The sequence below is a fragment of the Gorilla gorilla genome, chromosome 6, assembly GCF_029281585.2.
Source record: "Gorilla gorilla gorilla isolate KB3781 chromosome 6, NHGRI_mGorGor1-v2.1_pri, whole genome shotgun sequence".
NCBI classification, from domain to species: Eukaryota; Metazoa; Chordata; class Mammalia; order Primates; family Hominidae; genus Gorilla; species Gorilla gorilla.
In genome coordinates this window covers 73,493,119-73,515,964 of record NC_073230.2, presented here as the reverse complement: position 1 = coordinate 73,515,964, position 22,846 = coordinate 73,493,119, and the positions used below count along the sequence as shown (strand labels likewise).

Sequence of the window (22,846 nt, the reverse complement as noted above, 5' to 3'; positions counted from 1 at the left end):
ACTTAAAAGTCCACAGTCCAAAGTCTCATCCAAGACCAGGCAAGTCCCTTCTGCCTACGAGCCTGTAAAATCAAAAAGCAAGTTAGTTACTTCCTAGTTACAATGGGGGTAAAGGCACTGGGTAAATACAGCCACTTCAAATGGGAGAAATTGGCCAAAACAAAGGGGCTACAGGTCTCACGCAAGTTTCAAATCCAGCAGGACAGTCAAATCTTAAAGCTCCAAAATGATCACCTTTGACTTCATGTCTCACATCCAGGTCACACTGATGCAAGAAGTGAGCTTCCATGGCCTTGGGCAGCTCCGCCCTTGTGGCTTTGCAGGGTATAGCCCCCCTCCTGGCTGCTTTCATAGGCTGGCATCCAGTGTCTGCAGCTTTTCCAGGTGCACGGTGCAAGCTGCAGTGGATTTACCATTCTGGGGTCTGGAGGGCACTAGCCCTCTTCTTGCAGCTTCACTAGGCAGTGCCCCAGTAGGGACTTTGTGTGGGTGCTCTGACCCCACATTTCCCTCCTGGACTGCTCTAGCAGATGTTCTCCATGAGGAGGGCCACACCCCTGCATCAAACTTCTGCCTGCGCACTCTGGCTGGGGAGGCCTCACAATCATGGTGGAAGGCAAGAAGGAGCAAGTCATATCTTATGTGGATGGCAGCAGGCAAAAAAAAAAAAAAAAAAAGAGAGAAATTGTGCAGGGGAACTCCTGTTTAAAAAATCATCAGATCTCATGAGACCTATTCACTATCTGGAGGTGTTAGGATGAGTTTCAGTGATGTGTACCAGTCTCACAGGGTCTTCCCAAAAGAAAAACACCTGCAGAGACTTTTAGCTAAGCTGGAAGGTAAACATAAGCATTGCTCACCCAGCACTATAATCACCAACTCTTGGGTGACACCTTGAGGAGTGATGCTCATACACAGCACACTTAGCCCTGGTACACTGCTCTGGCCATGATCACCTTTGAAAAGTTTCTAAATTATGGAAAACTGATCATCAAAACCTTCCTTCTAGGTAACATCCCTTAGAAACATAAGCTGAACTTATGTATAATACCTGTGGAGCTTCACCTTGCAAATGCCTGGGTAAATGGACCAACATGACTTCAGATGACCCCAAAATGCAATGACAAAAATGAAGGTCTTTTGACAGTTCTAAATTAATATCTTTCCATGCACAATTGGAAAAGGCAGGTTTTAGAATGAAATTTAATGAAAGGCCTTCTTTCTGTTTTGCCTGGCTAAATTCTAGTAAGAGATTTCAATGTACATTTTACAATACATACTTTAACTTTTTCCAGTCTTTTCTCAGTCTCTAGGAGACATAAATCTTACCATGTATTTGAAATGTTAACATCCAGAGAATTAGCGAAACAGCATTCCAGCTAAGATCAAATTGGGAAAAAAAAATTGAAGTTTTTTAGACCAAACCTCTAGATTTTATCTCAGTGAATATCTCTAGCTTAGGCAAAAAACATTACCCACATAATAATTAATTAATAATGTATTTGTTTTTATTATTTTATTACTACTCTTGATCTTTTGGAGTACACATTTGTAAACTTGTCTACTCCCATAGACAGCTTTTTTTCTCCTGTTTTACCAACCATTTCTTAAAATCTTGTGTCTGGCCTTTGTGGGCAGATGGTAAGCTGAGAAGCTGAGATACTAGAAAATATGGCCTGAAAATATAGATTGTACCCCATTTGCGGTAAGCTGTGCTTAGGAGAAGTTTTGATTATACCAGAGCTACAATTTTTTTTGTTCTTTCTCTGAAGTTTTAAAGCCATACAGGATTTCTTGGATTTGGCCTCATGAATGTGTTGGTTTTTAGTCACTAGTTCAGATATGCCTTCAACTTAAAATTTCAGTTTATGTTTAGAGTGTAATAGAAACTTTTGTTGCTTTGTTTGTTTACTCTCCTCTCCGGGACTAAATAAAACTGTATAGTGTGGTTTGGAAAAAAGAAAACTATTTACTCAAAAATTCCAAAGATAAATGTTCAAATATTAGTTTTAAATATTTTAAATACAGCTTTAAATAGTGATCACCCTATACCTCCAATAAACAAAAATGTCCCATCTCCAAAATTTCTTCTTGATGTAAATTTTAGAAAGAAAAAGTAAAGAAATGTTTTCTATTTACCTGGGTAAAATCTAAATTTAAAAAATTTAAAAGCTCTACAGTCAAAAGTCCATTTATTTAAAATTGACAATCAGGCTATATATACATACATACATACACACACACACACACACATATATACATACATATGCATACATACACACACATATTATACATACATAAATTTGAGGCCTATGGTTTTTTCATATAAGGTCTTTTGTCAACTGAATTTCTCTCTCCCTAAACTGGTATCTCTATGTGCCTGTTTCTTCTCTTGCTGACATGATTTTTGCCAAGGATAATGTAAAACTTTACTGGCTGTTTGGAAAACAAAATCTCAAACTGTCTCATCTAGAATTAATTCTTCCATTTACTTCTATCTTTCTCATCTTCCACTTAAAACCTTTTGTCACTAAGGAGGACACCTAAAGGAAACTTCTAGCAGCCTGGGACCCCTTGAAGAACACAGATAAAGCGCCACAGGCTTCTCCTTCTTTGGCAGGGTACCTGTTTTTCCTCATGAAGCCCCGGAAGTTGTGGGTAAACAGGTTTTTTTGGGGCCTGAAGCTCTACTCCCTTTTACAATGAACTCCCTCTCTAGGGCTGTTAGATACAAACATGAGTAAGTTATATTTTGTGTCTACATGTATGTATATGTCTATAAATGTGTTTGTATATTATCTACATGGTACTAAATTAAAGATAAATAAGTTTTCATGAATTAAAAAAAAAGCCCAAATATTTTTCAAGAATATGTGAATTGAGTAAATCTTTTGGCAAATATGACTAGTTTGTTGATTTAATAAAAAACAGTGTCTTCTGACTTCTCAGCAAAATATATATATATATAGAAAAATATATATATGTAGAAAGTTTATTGCTTTTATAACTTGTCCAATACAGTAATACAAAAATGGATAATAGAAAGTTTAACTTCAGATGAGTGTATTAGTCTAATGTTTCATGAGATTTTACAAAAATAATTAAGAATAAATAAATAAAACAGATGTAAATGGGACAAAAGCTTAAAACTTACAATACTAATTGTTTTGTAATGTGTTTAAATAGTTTCTCAAATCTTTATGGAAACTATAATCTTAGATTGTTGCTAACCTACATTAAATAATGGCTATTCATTAAATATCTAGATTATCTCTAAATAAGATAAAATGCTAAGATATTAATTTTTAAATATAAGTTTAAGCTAAATATTTTTGGTTTCTTCACAGAAACAAAAGATATTTAGATCTGTCAGTAAGTATGTCCCATTCCACATTAAAAATGTTTCCATTTAAAATCCTATGTTTCTAAAAATTATAAAATATAGATTTCTAAATGTTTACTACATGACTAATAGTTAAAATTGCTTACTTCTCAGGCTTTCACTATATATTCAGATTACTAAAAATTAAAATTCTGGCTAAGATATAATAACTAAAACTATTGTTAAGGAGAGAAACAATTTTACATACAGAGTGTACAAGGAAAATAAGATGTGTTTCTTGGTGAAAAAAATTATTTTAGAAAGAGACAAGAGGATGTGGTTTTTCTTAAAGGGAAGGCAATTTTGCTGGGTTTAGAGGTTAAAGAATACATAAAATTGAAAGAATAAAAGATAAAGAAAATGAGGTAAATTCAATGTATATAGAAAGTTGGAGAAAGAGAATAAAGAAAATTTTAAGGGGTTATAAAATGTTTCTAGAAATCTTATCTTGTATGGTCAGCTGACTGAGATTGAATACATCTGTTTATAAGGTTTTCTTAAAATTAGCTTTAATAATAATATAATAATACAAGAATAAAATTTGATTTTCTTTTTTAAACAAGATTTTTATGAAGAAAAAGATTTACTTCAAATTTGTTGGAAGGAACCATATTAGATTTTCTTGGCCAATACCTGTGCCACTAAATTGAAGACCAATATCTTTTAGAATATTTGGTCACCGCCCTCTCCATACATAGCTCTGCAAAAACCCAGCACTGGACAAATTCTCTCTAACTTTCTGCAGGCTTGGCCACCAATCTGTTTTAGATGAAGATTCTATTTGAAAAAAATCTGCTAATTATCTGCCTGGCTTTCAAAGAACACCTTCATGCATTTTATTGGAAAAAATGCTTTTGCCTTGGTGAGGTGTCACTTCCCATGAACATATGATTTAAAATATTTTTATAAGCTTAGAAAGAATTACTGATAAAATTGTTGCATCCATTGCAGCTTAAAAAAAAAAAAAAGCTACTGATTTACTGGCTACAATTATACTAGACAATCATATTGCTTTAGGTTACGTATTACCTGAGCAAAGATATGTATGTATAGTGGCAAATACTTTTTTATTGTGTACACATAAATATTTCCTATGAAGTAGAAATTTTTCTAAAAAATAATGAGTTGCCCACTACCACAAATTCTCCACTCTGCACGAGACAGAAACTGACGTTTTCATGAATGTTTGTAATTTACGTGTTAATCTACCACGCTTTCTTGTAAAAATGTATTTATTTTTCTGCAACCATCATGAGACAGACATTTCCTCTGTCTTTTCCCAGGTAGCATTCCCAAAGCTAAGCCCTGGGATTCTGTTTGAAATCATGCTAAAACAGAACAGACCTCAGAATCTTACTACATTCACTGTGCAATACATAAAAGGTAAATGAGAATTTTTAACCAATGGAATATAAACTATTTTTTTTCTGAAATCTACCTCTTTTCTCTTAGAAAACATTTGTGGTTTTTTTTAATCTTTCAAGCTCTAATGATCAAATCCATTATACAATTAATGAAAAACTGAAGTTGAAATAACTGAACATATATATTCAAGGCAACAAACACGGGGTGAAGTAGTGCTGACTGGAACACAGATGTTTTAGACTCATGTGTCAATCACTTGAGAGATTCTCCCACCCCCATTCTGCTCACTAAAGTACTTGATCATCACTCTCCCAAAAGACACTGCACTTGCCCCCTGTGTGGCAGATGTGTATTTTGCTTTGCAAATTTATACACGCCCTCACTAGGGTGGGTCTTTCCTATACTTTGGGACAGTTATTCTCCTTCACAAGCCTGAGAGAAGCCAGAGGGCAAGATGCATTTGTGCCTTTTTCCCTCAATACCAGCACCTGATTGGTTGAGCACCAATGTGTCTGCAGAAAGGAAAGCTAGGGTTGAGAGGGAAAAAATCTTAATGTTAAAGCAGTTAGTTAGCTTTTTAGAGGAAGGGTGTATCAGGAAACTGCTCTCAGCACGAGGGCATCCAGCTGCTCCCCTGAGAGGCTCCACCCAATACCTCAGGCTCTTCTCTGAAAGGAGATGACCCAGGGGCTAATGTTTGCTAGACACTCCAAGAGACATGGTCCTTGTGGGTATCTTGGATCATCCCCAGAAAGCTGTAATACTTGGAACCAGGAAAATACAGGAGAGTGACTGAGGACACATCACCCTGCAAAGGATCCAAAGACATGCTGGGAAGGCGCGCGTGCCTAGAGAAGATGAGAGGAGATGCGCAGAGCATCAGGTGATTACTCTCTGCTTTCCTGTTATGTGAAATGTTCACGAACAGACGAAATTAAAAAGAGCCACCTACTGCTCTCTTAAACAAAAATAAACAATTAAAATGCCACGTCCGTTTTGAAATTAAATAAAGGACTAATAGTTGATAATGTGATTTGGACAGGGATAGTCGGCATTGGGGAATGTGGGAAAGAAACTGGAAATGTAGAATTTTCTACAGTCCCTATAACAGTTAGGCTGGGAGAAGTTTTGGATTTGAGACCCTGCTTGCCAAACATTTGAAAATTGCAGACAAAACCAACGACCCTGTAGAGCATTAAAATAACTAAATAGCTGGCAATTAGGCTGAAATGGCCATGATGCTCTGGGATTCTGCCTAAGGAAACCTAACTACGTCGAAGGAATTTCTTACAAATTACTAACTTTGAGAAAAAAACAAAACAAAACACAAAACTTAGGCTTAATCAACCACAAGCTGCCAATAAAGCTCTAAGTACATAACCAGGACATTTCCACCGGATGGGTGCAAATGCAATACATAACTGTAACCAATCAAATACTGAATCTGGTTTGCGTCCTCATACCTCTTACAAAAGGCTTTTGTTCCAAGTCTCTCCTTTGAGCCCCCAAACCATAGTTGGGTATTCTCTGATTCATAAATTGCTGTTTGTGCCAATAAACTGTTTGTATTAATCGGTTCTGGCATTACTATAAATGCCTCAGACTGGGTAATTTATAAGAAAGAGGATTAACTGGCTCATGGTTCCACAGGCTGTACAGAAAGCATAACACCAGCATCTGCTTCGGGGGGGGGGGCCCCACCCAGGAAGCTTAAAATCCTGGTGGAAGGTGAAGCAGGAGCTTGAAAAGAAGGCAAGGGGGTTGCTATACACTTTTAAATAAGAACTTCAGGGAACTCACTCACTATCGAGAGGTCAATATCAAGAGCAATGGTGCTAAACTATTCATGAGAAATTCACGCCCATAATCCAATCACTTTCCACCAGGCCCCACCTCCAACATGGGGTATTACATTTAAATAGGAGAGTTGGGCTGGAAAACACTTCGAAACTATATCCTAAAGATGCCTCAATTTAGGCTACGACAGTGGCTCATGCATGTAATCCCGGCACTTTAGGACGCCCGAGGGGGCCGGATCACCTGAGCTCAGGAGTTCGAGACCAGGCTGAGCAACATGGCAAAAACCCGTCTCTACAAAACAAACAAAAAACAAAACCACAAAACCAGGTAAGGTGGCGGCGCATGTCTCCCTAGTCCTAGCTACTTGGGGAGCTGGGGTGGGAGGATCATCTGAGCCCAGGAGGTGGAGGCTGCAGTGAGCCGAAATCTTGCCACTGCACTTTAGCCTGGGCACAGAGTGAGACACTGTCTCCAAAATAAATAAATAAAATAAGCCACAATTTTTAAAAGGAGAAAGGAGGGACTGGGGACCCCAAGGCCCACTGCTTCTTCCACGGAGGAACTCCAGACCCTGAATGAGGATTCTCGTCTTATGACGTCCCCGCACAATCTGGAGGAGACTCGGGATTGCGACACAGAGCTGCCCAAAAAGGCTCTGGGCTGGAAAGAAATTCGCCTTTATGGACAAAACAAGACGCTCGGGTTTTGGCTGCTGGCTCAGCTCCTAATCTGCGACGGAGGTAAGTGAGGACTGAACTGTGCCCACGGGGACTCGGAGCTGCTGCAGAGCTGACCGCGAGGCCAAGATCCCACCGCAGCCAGTTCCGGCCGGATTCAAACAGCCTCTTCCCCCTTCTCGGGACACCCTCTCCGCGCACTCACCATTTCCCAGCCTTCGGATGTTCCGCCTTCTTCCCTATGGATCTCCCAGTACCTGCAGGTCACAGGATAACAGGGGCTATGGTGGAGTCACCGAGGAGCTAATGGAGCGGAAGAGATGGAATAGTACAGACGGGTATTGGACTCAGAGCCTAGGAGCTAGGAGACAAAGGCCTTGCCATATTGAAGAGCCCGCCTCTTCCTCTCTAGCTGCGCACCTGATTGGGCAGTTTTCACGCTAGCACCACTGATTGGCTGGGGTTCTCCGCCCCACACATTTAGACCCTGATCGACAGGAGATGTAATGAGACACTGGGCTGAATGAGGAAAGAGTGACAGGTTTTTGCCTGCAGCATGTTCAGGCAGCGATTTCTCCTTGTGTTGGGGGCCTGGCCCTGCCTGAGGGACATTTGTATGTAACGTTGCATATAAGATTATATCACTTTCTGATTATATTTACGTGTGTGTATATCAATTTCTGAATTATAGTTATGTGTATGCTGCAGGCCCTGTCTCAGCATCCTGTCTTTCCCTTTAGTTGCAGGAGATCAAAGTCCTCCAGGAGATGCAGCTGCACCAGCTGGCTGCAGACAATTATCACCTTCAGTCTGTGAAGCAATTTTGGGTCTGCTTCCAATTAATGGAGTGTCTCAGTGAGACTAAGAGGTGAGGGCCTAGCAGATTGGTTAGAGGTGCCACTCACCCAGACCTCCCAAAACACCCTGTTTCTTTCCCACCAAAGCTGAGCCTGCCTGAGGACCTAAACAAGCATGGAGAACGAAGATGGGACCCTAGTCAGGGATAGTGCTGGGCTGCGGGGTAAAGTCAGCTGGGTCAGTGCCTCCAGGTGTGGGAAGGAGCCGGCCTCTTCTCTAGAGCCCTGGGCAAATCACTGCCCTCTTTGGGCCTCTGTTTTCTTATCCAAAAAATGTAGGGATGATGAGACTGAGAGGGGCTAATGATGAGCTTCAAAGGAGAAAAGAACTTTGAGAGTGCTTGGGCCTGGCTCTTCCTGAGATGATGAGAACAATGGTGACAGCTACATATAACTGAGTCCTCACAAGGCCCAGTGAGGTAGGTGGTTCCCATCACACTTTCAAGTTGAGAAAACAGTCTCAGGGAGGCCTGGCTGCATGCCCAAGGTTCCACATACAGGGAGTGTTGGAGCAGGGAGTCAATCTAGAATCAGAACTTACTGGAGATGACAGGAGCATTGGACCAGCTTACTCACACCAGTTATCCAGGATACCAGGTCAGTGTAACTGGGCATAACTGGGTGAAGGGAGCATAGTATCACTGACCTTTCCTTTGACTCTGGCAGATGAAGACATCCATGTTGGCCACCCTGGAGACGAAACCACAGAGAGGCCAGATGAGGCTAAAGCAGCAAAAAGGCAGTGTCCCTGTGATGGGGAGGAGCTCCAGGGAGTCAGAGGGAAGAGCTCCTCCCTCACAGCCGGAGGCCTCCACATCAGAAGAGCAAGGGGCCTTTCTCCCTCAGCCCTTCCCTCCTGTGGCAACAGTCCCTGAAATGCCTCTATAAGACAAATCTGAGTAAAAGCCTGGAAGAGCTGGATTTGGGAAATAGTGGGGGCAGGGACCACATAACATTGTGACTTGTTAAAATCTCACCACAGAGTTAACCTGGGAACATGGGGGTTCATGTTTTTGGAGGCCAGCTAGGAGGAGGGGAGAGAGTTGGGGAGAGGCAGCTGAGCGTCTTTGGCTTTTTCAAGTGGAAGATGTAGATAGGAGGGTCCAGGAGACAGGGGATTATGAGACTTCAGGGGACAGGCTTTGAATGGACACCCAAAATTGGATACTCATCCCCATCACCACCCGATGGCACAGGGTGTTGCCTCCAACCTGGGCACATCTTCCAGTTATCTGGTGATGGGAGACCCTGCCAGAAAGGATTATATGGATGGGAGTGAGCCTGGGATGGGCAGGGCTGGAACCAGGATCCTGAGGCTTGGGAAAAGAGAATCCAGGACTACACCCTTAGATCTCAGCACTTGGCAAACCTCCTCTCATGAGAGCCTCACGGCTGCCTCTGTGAGCTGAGGCATCAGGCCCCTCTTCCCTATGAATGTTGAAGATTCCACATCAGCCGTCAGTCCCTGTTCCCAGAGTGGTGAAGCTGCAGAGCTGCCTGCTTGCAAAGCTCAGTGAGGTTTGGCCTGAGCTGGGCTCAGACTCTCCCTCAGGTGGTTCCAATGGAAGGAGAGTAAACTTAGACCTCTCTAAGGGCAGGCAGCTCATCTGAGCCTGAGCACTTTTTTAATGGGAGCCTCCAGTTTTTCTGTCATCAGAGAGAGTTGGGGCGGGAGGTCCCTGAGCCTCAGCTCCCATTGTTCCGTTCTTTGAACCCCAGAACCTGCTGCAGACCCAACTCCTGCTTTGTGCACATGCCCTGACCCTGGTGGTCCTGGCAGTAATGCAGTATGAAGGGAGTGGGGAGGGGACCTAGTCCAAGGGTCTAAGGGGCCTTTCTAATGAACACTGGCTGTCTGACTTCCAGGGAAATGTGAATAACACCAAAAAAAAAAAAAAAAAAAAAAAAAAAGGAAGGTGAGTAGCTGGGGCAACACTGGGGGAGAGTGGAGAGGTAAAACTCACAGATGCCCCTGGGGAGAATACTCTGTGTATCTAACTTATTTATCTATTTATTTTGATATAGAGTCTTGCTCTGTTGCCCAGACTGGAGTACAGTGGCATGATCTCTGCTCACTGCAACCTTCACCTCACGGGTTCAAGCGATTCTCCTGCCTCAGCCTCATGAGTAGCTGGGATTACAGGTGCATACCACCACATCTGGCTAATTTTTTATATTTTTGGTAGAGATGGGTTTTCACCATGTTAGCCAGGCTGGTCTTGAACTCCTGACCTCAAGTGATCCACCTGCCTTGGTCTCCCAAAGCGCTGGGATTACAGGCATGAGCCACTGCACCCAGCTTAACCTTTTCAGTAAATCTAAGATACAGAGGATGGAGCCTCTGCAATCTCAGATTTAGATTCCATCCTCTGCATCTTAGATTTATTGAAAAGGTTTGATACACAGATAAAGAGACCCATCACAATGGAGGGTGTGAGTAGGGGACTGAAATCAAAAACCAGTTTCTGGAGGAGGGGCTGTCTGTATCCAACTCTGAAAATAGGTTGGGGCTGCCTGGCATTAGAGAACAGGAAGAGGCCCTTAAGAGAAAAGCCCCAGAAACCAGCCCCTGTTACCTCTCTTCCCCACAAGTTCCCTTCAACATTTTTCACCCAGGCCTGGTTAGTAGGAAGTTTACTCTCCTTCCACTGGCACCACCTGAGGGAGAGTCTGAGTCCAGCTCAGGCCAAACCTCACTGGGCTTTGCAAGCAGGCAGCTCTGCAGCTTCACCACTCAGGGAACAGGGACTGGTGGCTGATGTGGAGTCTTCAACATTCACAGGGAAGATTCATAGATTCATAGGCCTGAAGCCTCAGTTCACAGAGGCAGCCGTGAGGCTCTCATGAGAGGAGGTTTGCCAAGTGCTGAGATCTAAGGATGTAATCCTGGATTCTCTTCTCCCAAGCCTCAGGATCCTGGTTCCAGCCCTGCCCATCCCAGGCTCACTCCCATCCACAAAATCCTTTCTGGCAGGGTCTCCCATCACCAGATAACTGGAAAATGTGCCCAGGATGGAGGCAACACCCTGTGCCGTCGGGTGGTAATGGGGATAAGTACTCACTTTTGGGTGTCCATTCAAGGCCTGTCCCCTGAAATCTCATAATCCCTGTCTCCTGGAACCTCCTATCCACATCTTCCACTTGTCCTTCCCTTTAGCTGCAGGAGATCAAAGTCTTCCAGGAGATGCAGCTGCTTCAGCTGTCTGCAGACAATTATCACCTTCAGCCTGTGGAGCAATTTCGGGTCTGCCTCCAGTTAACGGAGTGGCTCAGTAAGACTGAGAGGTGAGGGTCTAGCAGATTGTCGGAGGGCATGGAGAATATTTGTTTTGGGCCAGCTGCCAAGAGCCTGTGGCCATGGCTCCCTGGTCAGTGTCAGGCCCTGCTGCATGATGACCCCTGGGACCCAGCACTCCAGCTGGGCAGGCACTGGGAAGGAGGCCAGGGATGTGGATTCTACTAGCCTCACATCTGCCTCTGTACTGTAGCTACAACCTGCCTGCCAGCTGGATCTCTTATCCCAGTAGTCCAGCATCACCACCCTCCTGGCCATGGAGAACATGCCATGATAAATCTTAGGGAACACTGAGTGCCTGGACCAGCAGGAGGAAAGTACCTTAGAGCTCAGTGACATTTGGGCTAGGCATGGGATCCGGGTGTCAGACAGCTACACTGGGCTCCCAGCTCCACCACTGACCAGCCCTGTGACTGGGGCAGAGGACTCACTACTATGGTACTTGAGGTCCCATTGTCATAAATACAATGCACACTGCCAATTCCTTTTTCTCATTTATCTGTTTATTTATAATCACCATGTACTACTGATCACTGTTGGTGTTTTTATTCAAAATTAATAAGCATGTGATACGTTTTTATCATTCTTCCTCATGATTTCTTTACTATATGATTCCTTTCATGTGTGGTACTTAAGAGTAAATCCATAGAAACACAAAGTAGGAGAGTGTTTCCCAGGGGCTAGAGGGAGAATAACAAGGAGCTGTTGTTTAATGGGTACAGTTTCAGTTTCAAAAAATGGAAAATGCTTTTTATACATGGAAATTATGGTAGCAAATTAATGAGTGTCCTTAATTCATGTCAACTGAAACCTTTAAAATAGTTAAAATAGTTAGTTTTATGTGTAATTTAACATCATGTATAAAATTCTTTTAAATTTTTATATATATATTTTTAAGAGACAGTCTTGCTCTGTTACCCAGACTGGAGTGCAGGATTCTAATCATCACCTCCTGCAGCCTTGAACTCATGGGCTTAATTGATTTTTCTGCATCAGCCATCCGAGTAGCTGGAATGACAGGCACATGCCACCATGCCTGGCTAATTTTTAATTTTTTTGTAGAGAGAGTGTCTCACTATATTGTCCAGACTGGTCTAAAATTCCCAGCCACAAGTGATCCTCCTACCTTAGCCTCCTAAAATATTATAGGCTGAACATGTTGGCTCATGCCTGTAATCTCAGTGTTTAAATATCTGCAGCAGCACTGATGAATATTACAAATGTGATGTACAAAAGAAAGTAGATGTAAAAATATACATACTATATAATGCCATTTATGTAAAATCCAAAAAGAATATAAAATTGAAGTTTTGGCTTTCAGTAATGGTGGAGTAGCTTGTTGAACAATACTCTCACAAATAACAATGGTAAAATCTGGATACAATGTCATATATTGTTATATAGAAACACACATCTATATATCATACATAGGATATACGTACAGATAAGAACTGAATGAGAATTTTAGCTGTGCCCACTGAAAGGGAGATGGGTATCTGAATTTGAATCCAGCCAAATTAACTCCCTCTTCAAAAAATAACAACACTCTTCAAAGGAATACAACAGAATCCAGAGTCTCTGTAAGTATTATTTATAGTTTTCAAAACACAATTTTAAAATTTAAGAGACATGAGAAGAAACACAAAAATGTAATTCATGCACAAGACAAAACACAGGCATTAGAAGCTATCCCCAAAACGTCCAAGATGTTGTTATCAGCAGTCAAGTATTTGAGAGCAGCCATTAAAACTATAGTCATGGGGTGAAGAAAAAACATTCTCATAATGAATGAATACATGTGGAATCTCAGCAAGAAATGCACATTATTAAAAAGAACCAAATAGAAAGATAATGAAATTTTAAAATAGTACTTTTAGGTTGATTCATAGATTAGAAAAAGACAGAACAATAGAAATTATTGAATCTGAAAAAAAGAGTAAAAAAAGTTTGAAGAAAATGGACAGAGTCTTACCAATAAATGTGGTACAAAAGTAACAACTAATAGCTGAAAAGTATTGGTCAAAACCCCCAAGTTTTTTTGTTGTTGTTGTTGTTTTTTTTTTTTTGAGGTGGAGTCTCACTCTGTCGCCCAGGCTGAAGTGCAGTGGTGCGATCTCAGCTCACTGCAAGCTCTGCCTTCCGGGTTGACACCATTCTCCTGCCTAGTCTCCCGAGTAGCTGGGACTACAGGTGCCCCTCACCACACACGGCTAATTTTTTGTATTTTTAGTGGAGATGAGGTTTCACCATGTTAGCCAGGATGGTCTCGATCTCCTGACCTCATGATTCGCCCACCTCGGCCTCCCAAAGTGCTGGGATTACAGGCCAAAACCCCCAATTTTTATATCCAAGCAAAGTCAACAAATCCCAGAAAAAAAATCCAAGTAAAACCATACCAAGGCCATAGGCCATATTGTGATTTAAGAAACTGGCATGACAGGGCTTTCAATTGACTTTCTATGATTTCTAATTTATATATATATATATATATATATATATATATAGATGGAAAATAGGTTATCCTTGAGAGTTTTTATCTTGGAGAAAGTCTCACATATCAGGCATAGATGACTAAGGGTTATTAAAGGCAGATGACTTTCTAGCCTTGTTCTAGAGTTTTAATTTCTTACTTTGGAAATAAATTTGTTTCTTACACATCTTGTGGTAAAAATGATTCTCCAGAAAGATGTGCCCAGGATATTCTCTCCTGCTGCATCCTCCCTGCGCAGAATTAAAGCTGTGTGTACTTCAATTTCGGAAATGTACAGTATGAATTACTTAGAGTTAATTTGAAAAACTAAAAGAAAAACATGGGATGAATTAAGATATTTAAGAATTAAGATATTACTGTGATGTTCCTTCAGCAAATTACTAAAAGTGGTTCCAGAGTGATATTTAAAAATGATTATTAAAAGAGTTTCTAAGGAAGCCCTATTCAGGGCAAAAAGACATTGTACATTACCTCAGTACACAAATATTCCTAATGTTTTGTGAAGGACCAAGGGTCCTGTTTTGTCCTATTGGCCCGTATTAACACTAAGACACCTGATTCCTGGGAACCAACCTGTGTGGGAGTCACAAAAGTGGTGGATGTGGCTCCCACAATGGCTTATTTTGGACTCCGAAAATAAGGGAGGGGTCCCTTCTCTGTGAGGCTGAGTTTCCTGACTGTACGAAGGAGTCAGGCCTTTCCCCTGTGACGTTTTCTCCTCTTTATTACAGTGGCAGGAGCATCCCTGCGAGAGGCCTGACCCAGGTGTGTAGGCCAAGCAGCCAGCCCGGAAATCCAATGGGGTGTTCTTGGGGTGCAGAGGAGGATTTGTGACAGTCCAGACACAGAAAAAGGAAAAGGTGGCTTTGAAGAGGCAAGTGCAAAAATACCAGAGATGGGGTATTGTCATTTTAGGCAGTGAACTGACGGTTTCACTTACCAGGGAGCTCCCATCGTGAGCTCCCAAAAGGCCTAACAACTGCTAGGCCCACGGGTCATTAGCTCCACCTTTACGGAGAAGCTGCACTATGCATGTCAGAAGCGGGGTAGGCAGGGATGAGGGAAAGGACGGGATAAGGAAAGAAAAGATGTGCGCTGAGCTGAGCTGCAGGAGGGTAAACCTAACTACTTCACAATGAGCAGGCTGTGAGAGGCTCCTTGCCCCTTGCAGATTTGTGAAAAATCAAACTTCCGCCCAAGAAGCCGGCATTTCAGGTAGGGGCGATGATGTCACAATCACAGGTTAAGATGTGCTGCCCAAGCCACGCTTGCTCCCCGCAGGCAGGCGAGATTTCGGAACAGCCAGGACCTCCTCCGCATGGGGGAACCGCTCTAGACGCTCAGAGGGGCGGAGTTGAAACGGGTGCCATCACCGTACATCCTGGGAGCTGTACTCTCTTAATCGCTCCTAGCCCCTTAGTGACAAAGCGACAGTATTATTTCCCAGGGCTGGGGGCGGGCGAAGCCCTGGGGACGCGCATCATGCTGGGAGTGGTAGTCTCTTTTTCTTTTTTTTTTTTTTTTGAGACGGAGTCTAGCTCTGTCGCCCAGGCTGGAGTGCAGTGGCGCGATCTCGGCTTACTGCAAGCCCCGCCTCCCGAGTTCACGCCATTCTCCTGCCTCAGCCTCCCGAGTAGCTGGGACTACAGGCGCCCGCCACCACGCCAGGCTAACTTTTTTGTATTTTTAGTAGAGACGGGGTTTCACCGTGTTAGCCACGATGGTCTCGATCTCCTAACCTCATGATCCGCCCGCCTCGGCTTCCCAAAGTGCTGGGATTACAGGCGTGAGCCACCGCGCCTGGCCTGGGAGTGGTAGTCTCTTAACCGCTCCCAGCCCCTTGTTTGCAGGACTACAGGACTACAATCCCAGCATGCTCCGGGCTCGGGGTTGGGGCACAGCCATTAGAGAGAGAGAGGCAGGGCGCTGCGCACCTCGCCGGGCATGCGGGGCGTTGTAGTCTCTCAACGACTCCCGGCTCTTTGGTCGCCTGGCTGCAGGACTACAATTCCAGCAGGCACCGGGCTCAGTGGGAGGGGCAGGGTGGTGTGGACCTGGCAAAGCAGTGGTGCCCGCTCACCCCCTGCTGCCTTCTCTCCATGGGGAGTGAGTTTGGAGAGGGATATGAGGGATAAATCTGGGCTGGACAGTGAGAAAGGTGTGACTCTTCTAAGTACACCTCGCTTTTGCCTAAATCTGGCAGGTCCCACCTTCGACTGAGCAGCTCGGTTTCCTCTCTTTATTCTTACCCGCTGGTCTTTCCATGACATCGCGCCGCCTCCAGCCCAGGGAGCTGCCTGCTTTCCTAAAGTACTACGGAAACTGGCCTGATGTCTGTCTGAGACATTGTACATTGTGCCACCGGCCTCTGCTTACTCCAGGCAGAGCTCCAGTTCAGCAGCATTTGGGAGAAATTTGCCTCCTGGGCCGCCCGTATACAACTTCAGCTTTGCAGTGGGTAACATGGGCTGTGGTTTGGTGAAAATGTCGACCTCACTGACCCCTTTTTCGTGGAAGTGGAAGTTGAGACATGAGGGACAGTAATTATTGGCACACTGGGATCTGCTAAAAGCAGAGGAGAAAGCCCCAATATTTCCAGGCATGTGTCTAGTGGGCCATTTTCACCTACCCATTTATGGATCTAGGCCTCCAAAAAATCACCCTAAACATGATGATTGTTTTGATATTTTACACGTGTAGCCATGGGCCTCATCTCACCTGAGACCTGACTGGCCAGTGTCTCAAAGACGTGGATGGTGACCAGCTCTCTCCAGAACAGATGGCGCTGCAGCTTTGTGGGAGCAACTTTCAAGGTGTGGATCACTTGGAGGTCATTTGAAACCTGTGAAGTTTAACATCTCTGCTTTGGATGGAACGCTCATCACCTACAGCAGTCAGGGATGTAACTAAACTTGCTGGGACTGATGTGTTGAAATTTTTTGTCTAGATAGTGGAAACATCCAGGAGCACTTCTGCTTCCATGTAGCCTCTTAATAATTGATGTCCCTAAAATCCTATGTCCTCAGAAACAGATACTTTCAGCCAAGGGCAGTGGCTCAGGCCTGTAATCCCAGCACTTCGGGAGGCCAAGGTGGGTGGGCCAAGGTGGGTGGATCACCTGAGGCTGGGAGTTCGAGACCAGCTTGGCCAACATGGTGAAATCCTGTCTCTACTATAAATACAAAAATGAGCTGGGCATGGTGGCATGTGCCCATAATCCTAGCTACGTAGGAGGCTGAGGCAGGAGAGTTGCTTGAACCTGGAGGCAGAGGTTGCAGTGAGCAGAGATTGCACCACTGCACTCCAGCCTGGGTGACAGAAGAAAAAAAAAAAAAGGAAGGAAGAAAGTTACTTTCACAAAGTTGGTACCAGCTTTCTTGTTTTTATATCTAATCTGTAAAAATCTGGCTGTTAATCTACATGAAAGTAATAGTTCATTCATGTCACACTTCCAATAGTTTCTCATTTGTGATTTCTGAATGTGGTACACTGTCAAAAAAGGGAAAACATGATTGTGACCATTGAATTCTATTACTGTACTTGTGAAGCTTATAAAGAATTTGCTACTTCAGGATTAATTACACCTGGGTTCATCAGTGCCTTTGTAAAGAAAGGAAGAGAAACCATGTGTCATCTATGCAGGTGGCAAGATGAGGAAGTATAGGGAGATGACAGCAGAATACTAGGGCTTTGCCCTTTTTGTTTGTTTGTTTTTCGAGATGGAGTCTTGCTTTGTCGTCCAGGCAGGAATGCAGTGGTGCAGTCTCGGCTTTCTGCAACCTCTGTCTCCTGGGTTCACGTGATTCTCCTGCCTTAGCCTCCCGAGTAGCTGGGATTATAGGTGCCCACCACCACACCTGGCTAATTTTTATATATTTAGTTGAGACAGGGTTTCACCATGTTGGCCAGGCTGATCTCAAACTCCTCACCTCAGATGATCCACCCGCCTCAGCCTCCCAAAGTGCTGGGATTACAGGCGTGAGCCACCACCCCTGGCAGTCTCTGCTCTTTTTAACAGTAGGGCCTCTAGGGACAGTCTGTGTGGTAAAGTGCATGCATCCCTCCCCAGTCCCTCAGTATTCTCACCCTAGTCCCTGTTCCCTCTTTAGGTAATGGTGTCTGATTACCCTTGCCCACAAGTGTCAAAAGGGAATGTTGTAATGTGAGCCTATCCATCATTTTAAAATGAGGATTAATGGAGAGGAGAGTCTTTGGACCTGTGTTTAGAAGCACTGATATTTGGTGTGTGCTGTCTAACGGCAGCTATCTGAGAAGACTGGTCCTGATGCAGCCACAGCTGCTATGCATAGAGCAGAAGCTCCTTGCAATTTGGTGTCTTCTGGTTAGATTTTGTGGCTCTGACTCTCCTCTGCTCACCCACTCCTGGTAGTATCTGCTGGCTTGCCTGGTTTGTTCCACTTCTTTCCTGTTAGCCTGTTGTGTAACTGTATTTCACAGGGTCTTTAGGGATTCTACCCTCACCAGACTAGTCACTGGACACTGGCCATGTGCTTATCTTGCTGGAGCCCCTATGCTCATTCTCTCCAGTGGAGCTGTGAAGAATTCAACTTAATTGTCAGTCTTCTCATTTGGGTATTGCTGGACTGTTTAGGAAGCAGGGAATCTTGTCTTTGGTTTCATTATTATTTCTGTTGTGTATTTTGAAGTCTGATAACTTTTTTTTTCTGAGATAGAGTCTTGCTCTGTTGCCCAGGCTGGAGTGCAGTGGCAGGATCTCGGCTCACTGCAACCTCTGCCTCCCAGGTTCAGGTGATTCTCCTGCCTCAGCCTCCCAGAGTAGCTAGGACTACAGGTGCCTGCCACCACCATGCCCGGATAATTTTTATATTTTTGGTAGAGATGGGGTTTCCCCATTTTGGCCAGGTTGGTCTCAAACTCCTGACCTCAGGTGATCCACCCATTTCGGCCTCCTGAAGTGCTAGGATTAAAGGCATGAGCCACTGCGCCTGGCGTCTGATACTATTTTGTTAATGATGTGGACACTTGCCACTTTTAAATATTAGTGAATTTAGGCTGGGCATAATGGCCCATGCCTGTGCCACTTCACTCCAGCCTGGGCAACAGAGGCGAGACTCTGTCTGAAAGAAGAAAAAAAAAGATAGTGAATTTAACTCTGGCAACAACTTGATGAAGTAGGCATAGATCCCCATTATACAGGTGAGGAAACTGACACCCAGAGTGGTTGAGTCGTTTCATTAACACCACACAAGTTTTTGGTGCATTTCAAATTGTAACCTAGAAACCTTCCTCTAGGATATCTAAGCCTATCTAATATTCTACTTTGTTTCTCACTGCCAGAGTCCCCAAAAGTACAAATCTCATTCTGACTCCATTTTCTACTTGTTGATACAAAACTGGCAAAAAATAGCCTCATGGTGAGGGAGAAAACTAGCTGGAGGGGGGCCTTCCCTTTTCTATTTCTTACCTGTTGTGGGAAGTCAGGGACCCCGAATGGAGGGACCTGCCGAAGCCATGGCAGAAGAACATAAATTGTGAAGATTTCATGGACATTTATCACTTCCCCAATCAATACACTTATAATTTCCTATGTCCGTCTTTAATCTCTTAATCCTGTCATCTTCGTAAGCTGAGGATGTATGTCGCCTCAGGACGCTGTAATGATTGCGTTATCTGTACAGATTGTTTGTAAAACATGTGTGTTTGAACAATATGAAATCTGGGCACCTTAAAAAATAACAGGATAACAGCAATTTTCAAGGAACAAGGGAGATAACCATAAGGTCTGACTGCCTGCGGGGCCAGGCAGAACAGAGTCATATTTCTCTTCTTGCAGAAAGTGAATAGGAGAAATATTGCTGAATTCTTTTCCCAGCAAGGAATAGCTCTGGGAAAGGAATGCATTCCCAGGGGGAGGGCTCTAAAATGGCTGCCCTGGGAGTGTCTGTCTTACTCGGTTGAAGATAAGGGATGAAATATGCCCGGGTCTCCTGCAGTGCCCTCAGGCTTGCTAGGATTAGGAAATTCCAGCCTGGCAAATTCTAGTCAGACTGGTTGTCTGCTCTCGAACCCTGCTTCCTGTTAAGATGTTTATCAAGACAATGCATGCCCAGTGGGACATGGAACCTCATCAGTAATTCTAATTTCACCCTGGCCTTGTGATCTCGCTCTGCCCTTCTGCCCTTGTAATCTTTTATTGCCCCTTGAAGCATGTGATCTTTGTGATTTACTCCCTGTTCATACCCCCCTCCCCTTTTGAAATACCTAATAAAAACTTGCTGGTTTTGTGGTTCGGGGGGCATCATGGAACCTGCTGACATGTGATATCACCCCTGGAGGCCCAGCTGTAAAATTTCTCTCTTTTGTACTCTTTCTCTTTATTTCTCAGACCAGCCGACACTTAGGGAAAATAGAGAAGAACCTACATTGAAATATTGGGGGGCTGGTTCCCCTGATACTTACCCTTGATAATTGTTAGTTTTTTTGAGTGTGCTCGAGAACTGGCAGAGGCTGGCCAGTCCTCACCTGAAAAGTATATTATGTAAAGTTAATCTACTTACTTTTTGCAGGTGTGATTTTTATATCCTTTTTTGTTGTTGTTGTTTTTTGAGGTGGATGGAGTCTTGCTCTTGTCGCCAAGGCTGGAATGCAATGCCGAGATCTTGGCTCACTGCAACCTCTGCCTCCCAGGTTCAAGAGATTCTCCTGCCTCAGCTGGGATTACAGGCACCTGCCATGACGCCCAGCCAATTTTTTGTATTTTTAGTAGAGACAGGATTTCATTATGTTGGCCAGGCTGGTCTTGAACTCCTGACCTCAGGTGATTCACCCATCTCAGTCCCCCAAAATGCTGGGATTACAGGCATGAGCCACTGTGCCCAGCCTTATCCTAGTTATTTTTCTGGGTTTTCTTTTACAAGTTCCTGCTGTGCATTAAAATACAATGCAAATATTGATGAAAATAAAACTTTTTTCCTCCTACTAAATGGTAAAAACACTTTTTTTTTTTTTCGAGACAGAGTCTTGCTCGTGTTGCCCAGGCTGGAGTGCAATGGCATGACTGCAGCTCACTGCGACCACTGCCTCCCAGGTTCAAGTGATTCTCCTGCCTCAGCCTCCAGAGTAGCTGGGACTACAGGCACCCGCCACCATGCCTGGCTAATTTTTTGTATTTTTAGTAGAGACAGGGTTTCACCATATTATCCAGGCTGGTCTTGAACTCCTGACCTCAGGCGATCCACCTTCCTTAACTCTGAGCTACCACACCCAGCCGAGGTGGGTGAAGTTCTGGGTTTTCTTATAAAATGTCACAGGAGATTATGACACAAATATTTTATAAAGCCTTTGGGTGGTATGAGCTGTGTCATAACACAGTCCAACAAGCAGGTGAGTTTGTGACTCTCATAGGCACATCCAGCCAACAATGGTATTATCATTCCTAAACCTAGACACAACCCACTGGTGAGGTTATAAATCTCACATATGGATGCAGACCACAGTTGGAATTGTTACTGTCATATGTGGATTTGGCCACAGGTCGAAGGGGAAGTCATTTCTTGACTAACTCACAGGCACAGTGTTGTCTCTTATACTTGGACCAAGCTAGTAGAAGACATGTTGACTCTTATTGTTAGGATTAGGAAATGGGGATGATTCTGGGTTTTTCTACTTGCACAAAGGTCACAAAAAATCACAACACTCATGCATACAGCATAATGCCCTATGGTGGTACAGAGAGTGTCAACACAGCCCAATACAAAGTTGAGACTTATTCTCATATGCACAGCCAGCTGACAGTAAGAATTGTCACCCACACACATGGACAGATCCCATTAGTGAGGTCCTGACTTTGCCTTGTGGACAGGGTTCACAGTTGAAATTGTGACTGTCATATGCAGATCTGACCACAGGTAAGATTGTGACTCATTTCTGGACCCAGCTTACAAACATGGTGATGACTCTCATACCTGGACCCAGGCAAGAGAAAATGTGTTGACTTCTGCCTGGGCTTAGGGTAACGGGCAAGATCTTAGAGCCATACAAACAAAGTTCACAGAGCAGAATTCCACTCTCAAGCATATTATGTGAAAATCTCAGATGGTACAGAGAGTGTCATAACATAGCCAGAAACATAGAGGAAATTGTGAATCTCATATGCATACCCAGCCAACAATAAGGATGGTCACTCTCCCATATAGACACAGCTCACTGTTGAGGTTCTGAATCTCACGCCCAGAGGCAATGAAAAGTTGAAAGTTTGACTCACGTACATGCATCTGGTCAACAGGTAGGATAGTGACTCTGAGACCAAGATTCAGCACCCTGGTGAGGCTGTGCCTATCTTATGGGAACACTGTTTGCAGGTGGAGATAGAGCTCTCATGGACGGATCCTGTCCGATGTTAAGACTGTGTCTCGTGTATTTGGATGCAACTCACCAGAGGTGTTGACTGTCAGACCTAAAGCTGGGAAATACGTAGAATTGTGAAATTTATTCCTGGTCCTTCCCGCAGGTGTGATTGTGGCGTATACTTTCACACAGCACCTAATTTATTTTACTAATTTGCTTGGGCCCAGCCAACAGTTGGGACTGTGACATATACCTGGATCAAGTACCTAGGTGATGTAACTCTCCAGCCTGGGCCTTACCACAGGGTGCATTGTAACATATCTTTGGACTTATCACCTATGTGATGTGACTCTACTTTCTCGCCTCATCTTGGCCTCCATTGGGAATTGTGACATATTGCTCGGCCCAATACCTAAGTTATGTGACTCTTCTTCACTGCTTGTGCACTTAGAAGGGATTGTGACATATTGCTGGGCCAAGAACCTAGGTGGTGTGACTCTCCTGTCTTCAGGGGAAATTGTGACATGACTCTGGGAAATTTTCCCTGCCTTCAGGGGAAATTGTGATATGTCTCTGGGTTTATTACCTAAGTGATGTGACTCTCATCGCCCGTGTGGGCAAGCCCAAAGGGGTCATTGTGACCTATCTCTG

General features: G+C 43.8%; 1 protein-coding gene and 1 long non-coding RNA gene across 3 annotated transcripts in view; one reads left to right on the top strand and one right to left on the bottom strand.

Moving 5' to 3' along the window:
• ZNF727 (zinc finger protein 727) overlaps nucleotides 1-7,634 on the bottom strand; it is a 39,761-nt gene extending 32,127 nt beyond the window's left edge. Inside the window, exon 1 of one of the 2 annotated variants that reach the window (XR_008667211.1) lies at nucleotides 7,430-7,634. Coding sequence is in view for 1 of the 2 variants with exons in the window: in XM_031012894.2 (XP_030868754.2) it covers nucleotides 7,430-7,432 (3 nt within the window). In the remaining variant the exon portion in view is untranslated. The remainder of the gene's footprint in view (nucleotides 1-7,429) is intronic. The other variant, XM_031012894.2, reaches the window with a different exon arrangement.
• Nucleotides 7,635-8,010: 376 nt separating this feature from the next.
• Nucleotides 8,011-8,382, top strand: LOC134758866 (uncharacterized). Its single transcript, XR_010134530.1, has 3 exons — nucleotides 8,011-8,092; nucleotides 8,169-8,245; nucleotides 8,361-8,382. It is a non-coding gene; the product is annotated as an uncharacterized lncRNA (long non-coding RNA).
• Nucleotides 8,383-22,846: the final 14,464 nt, after the last annotated feature.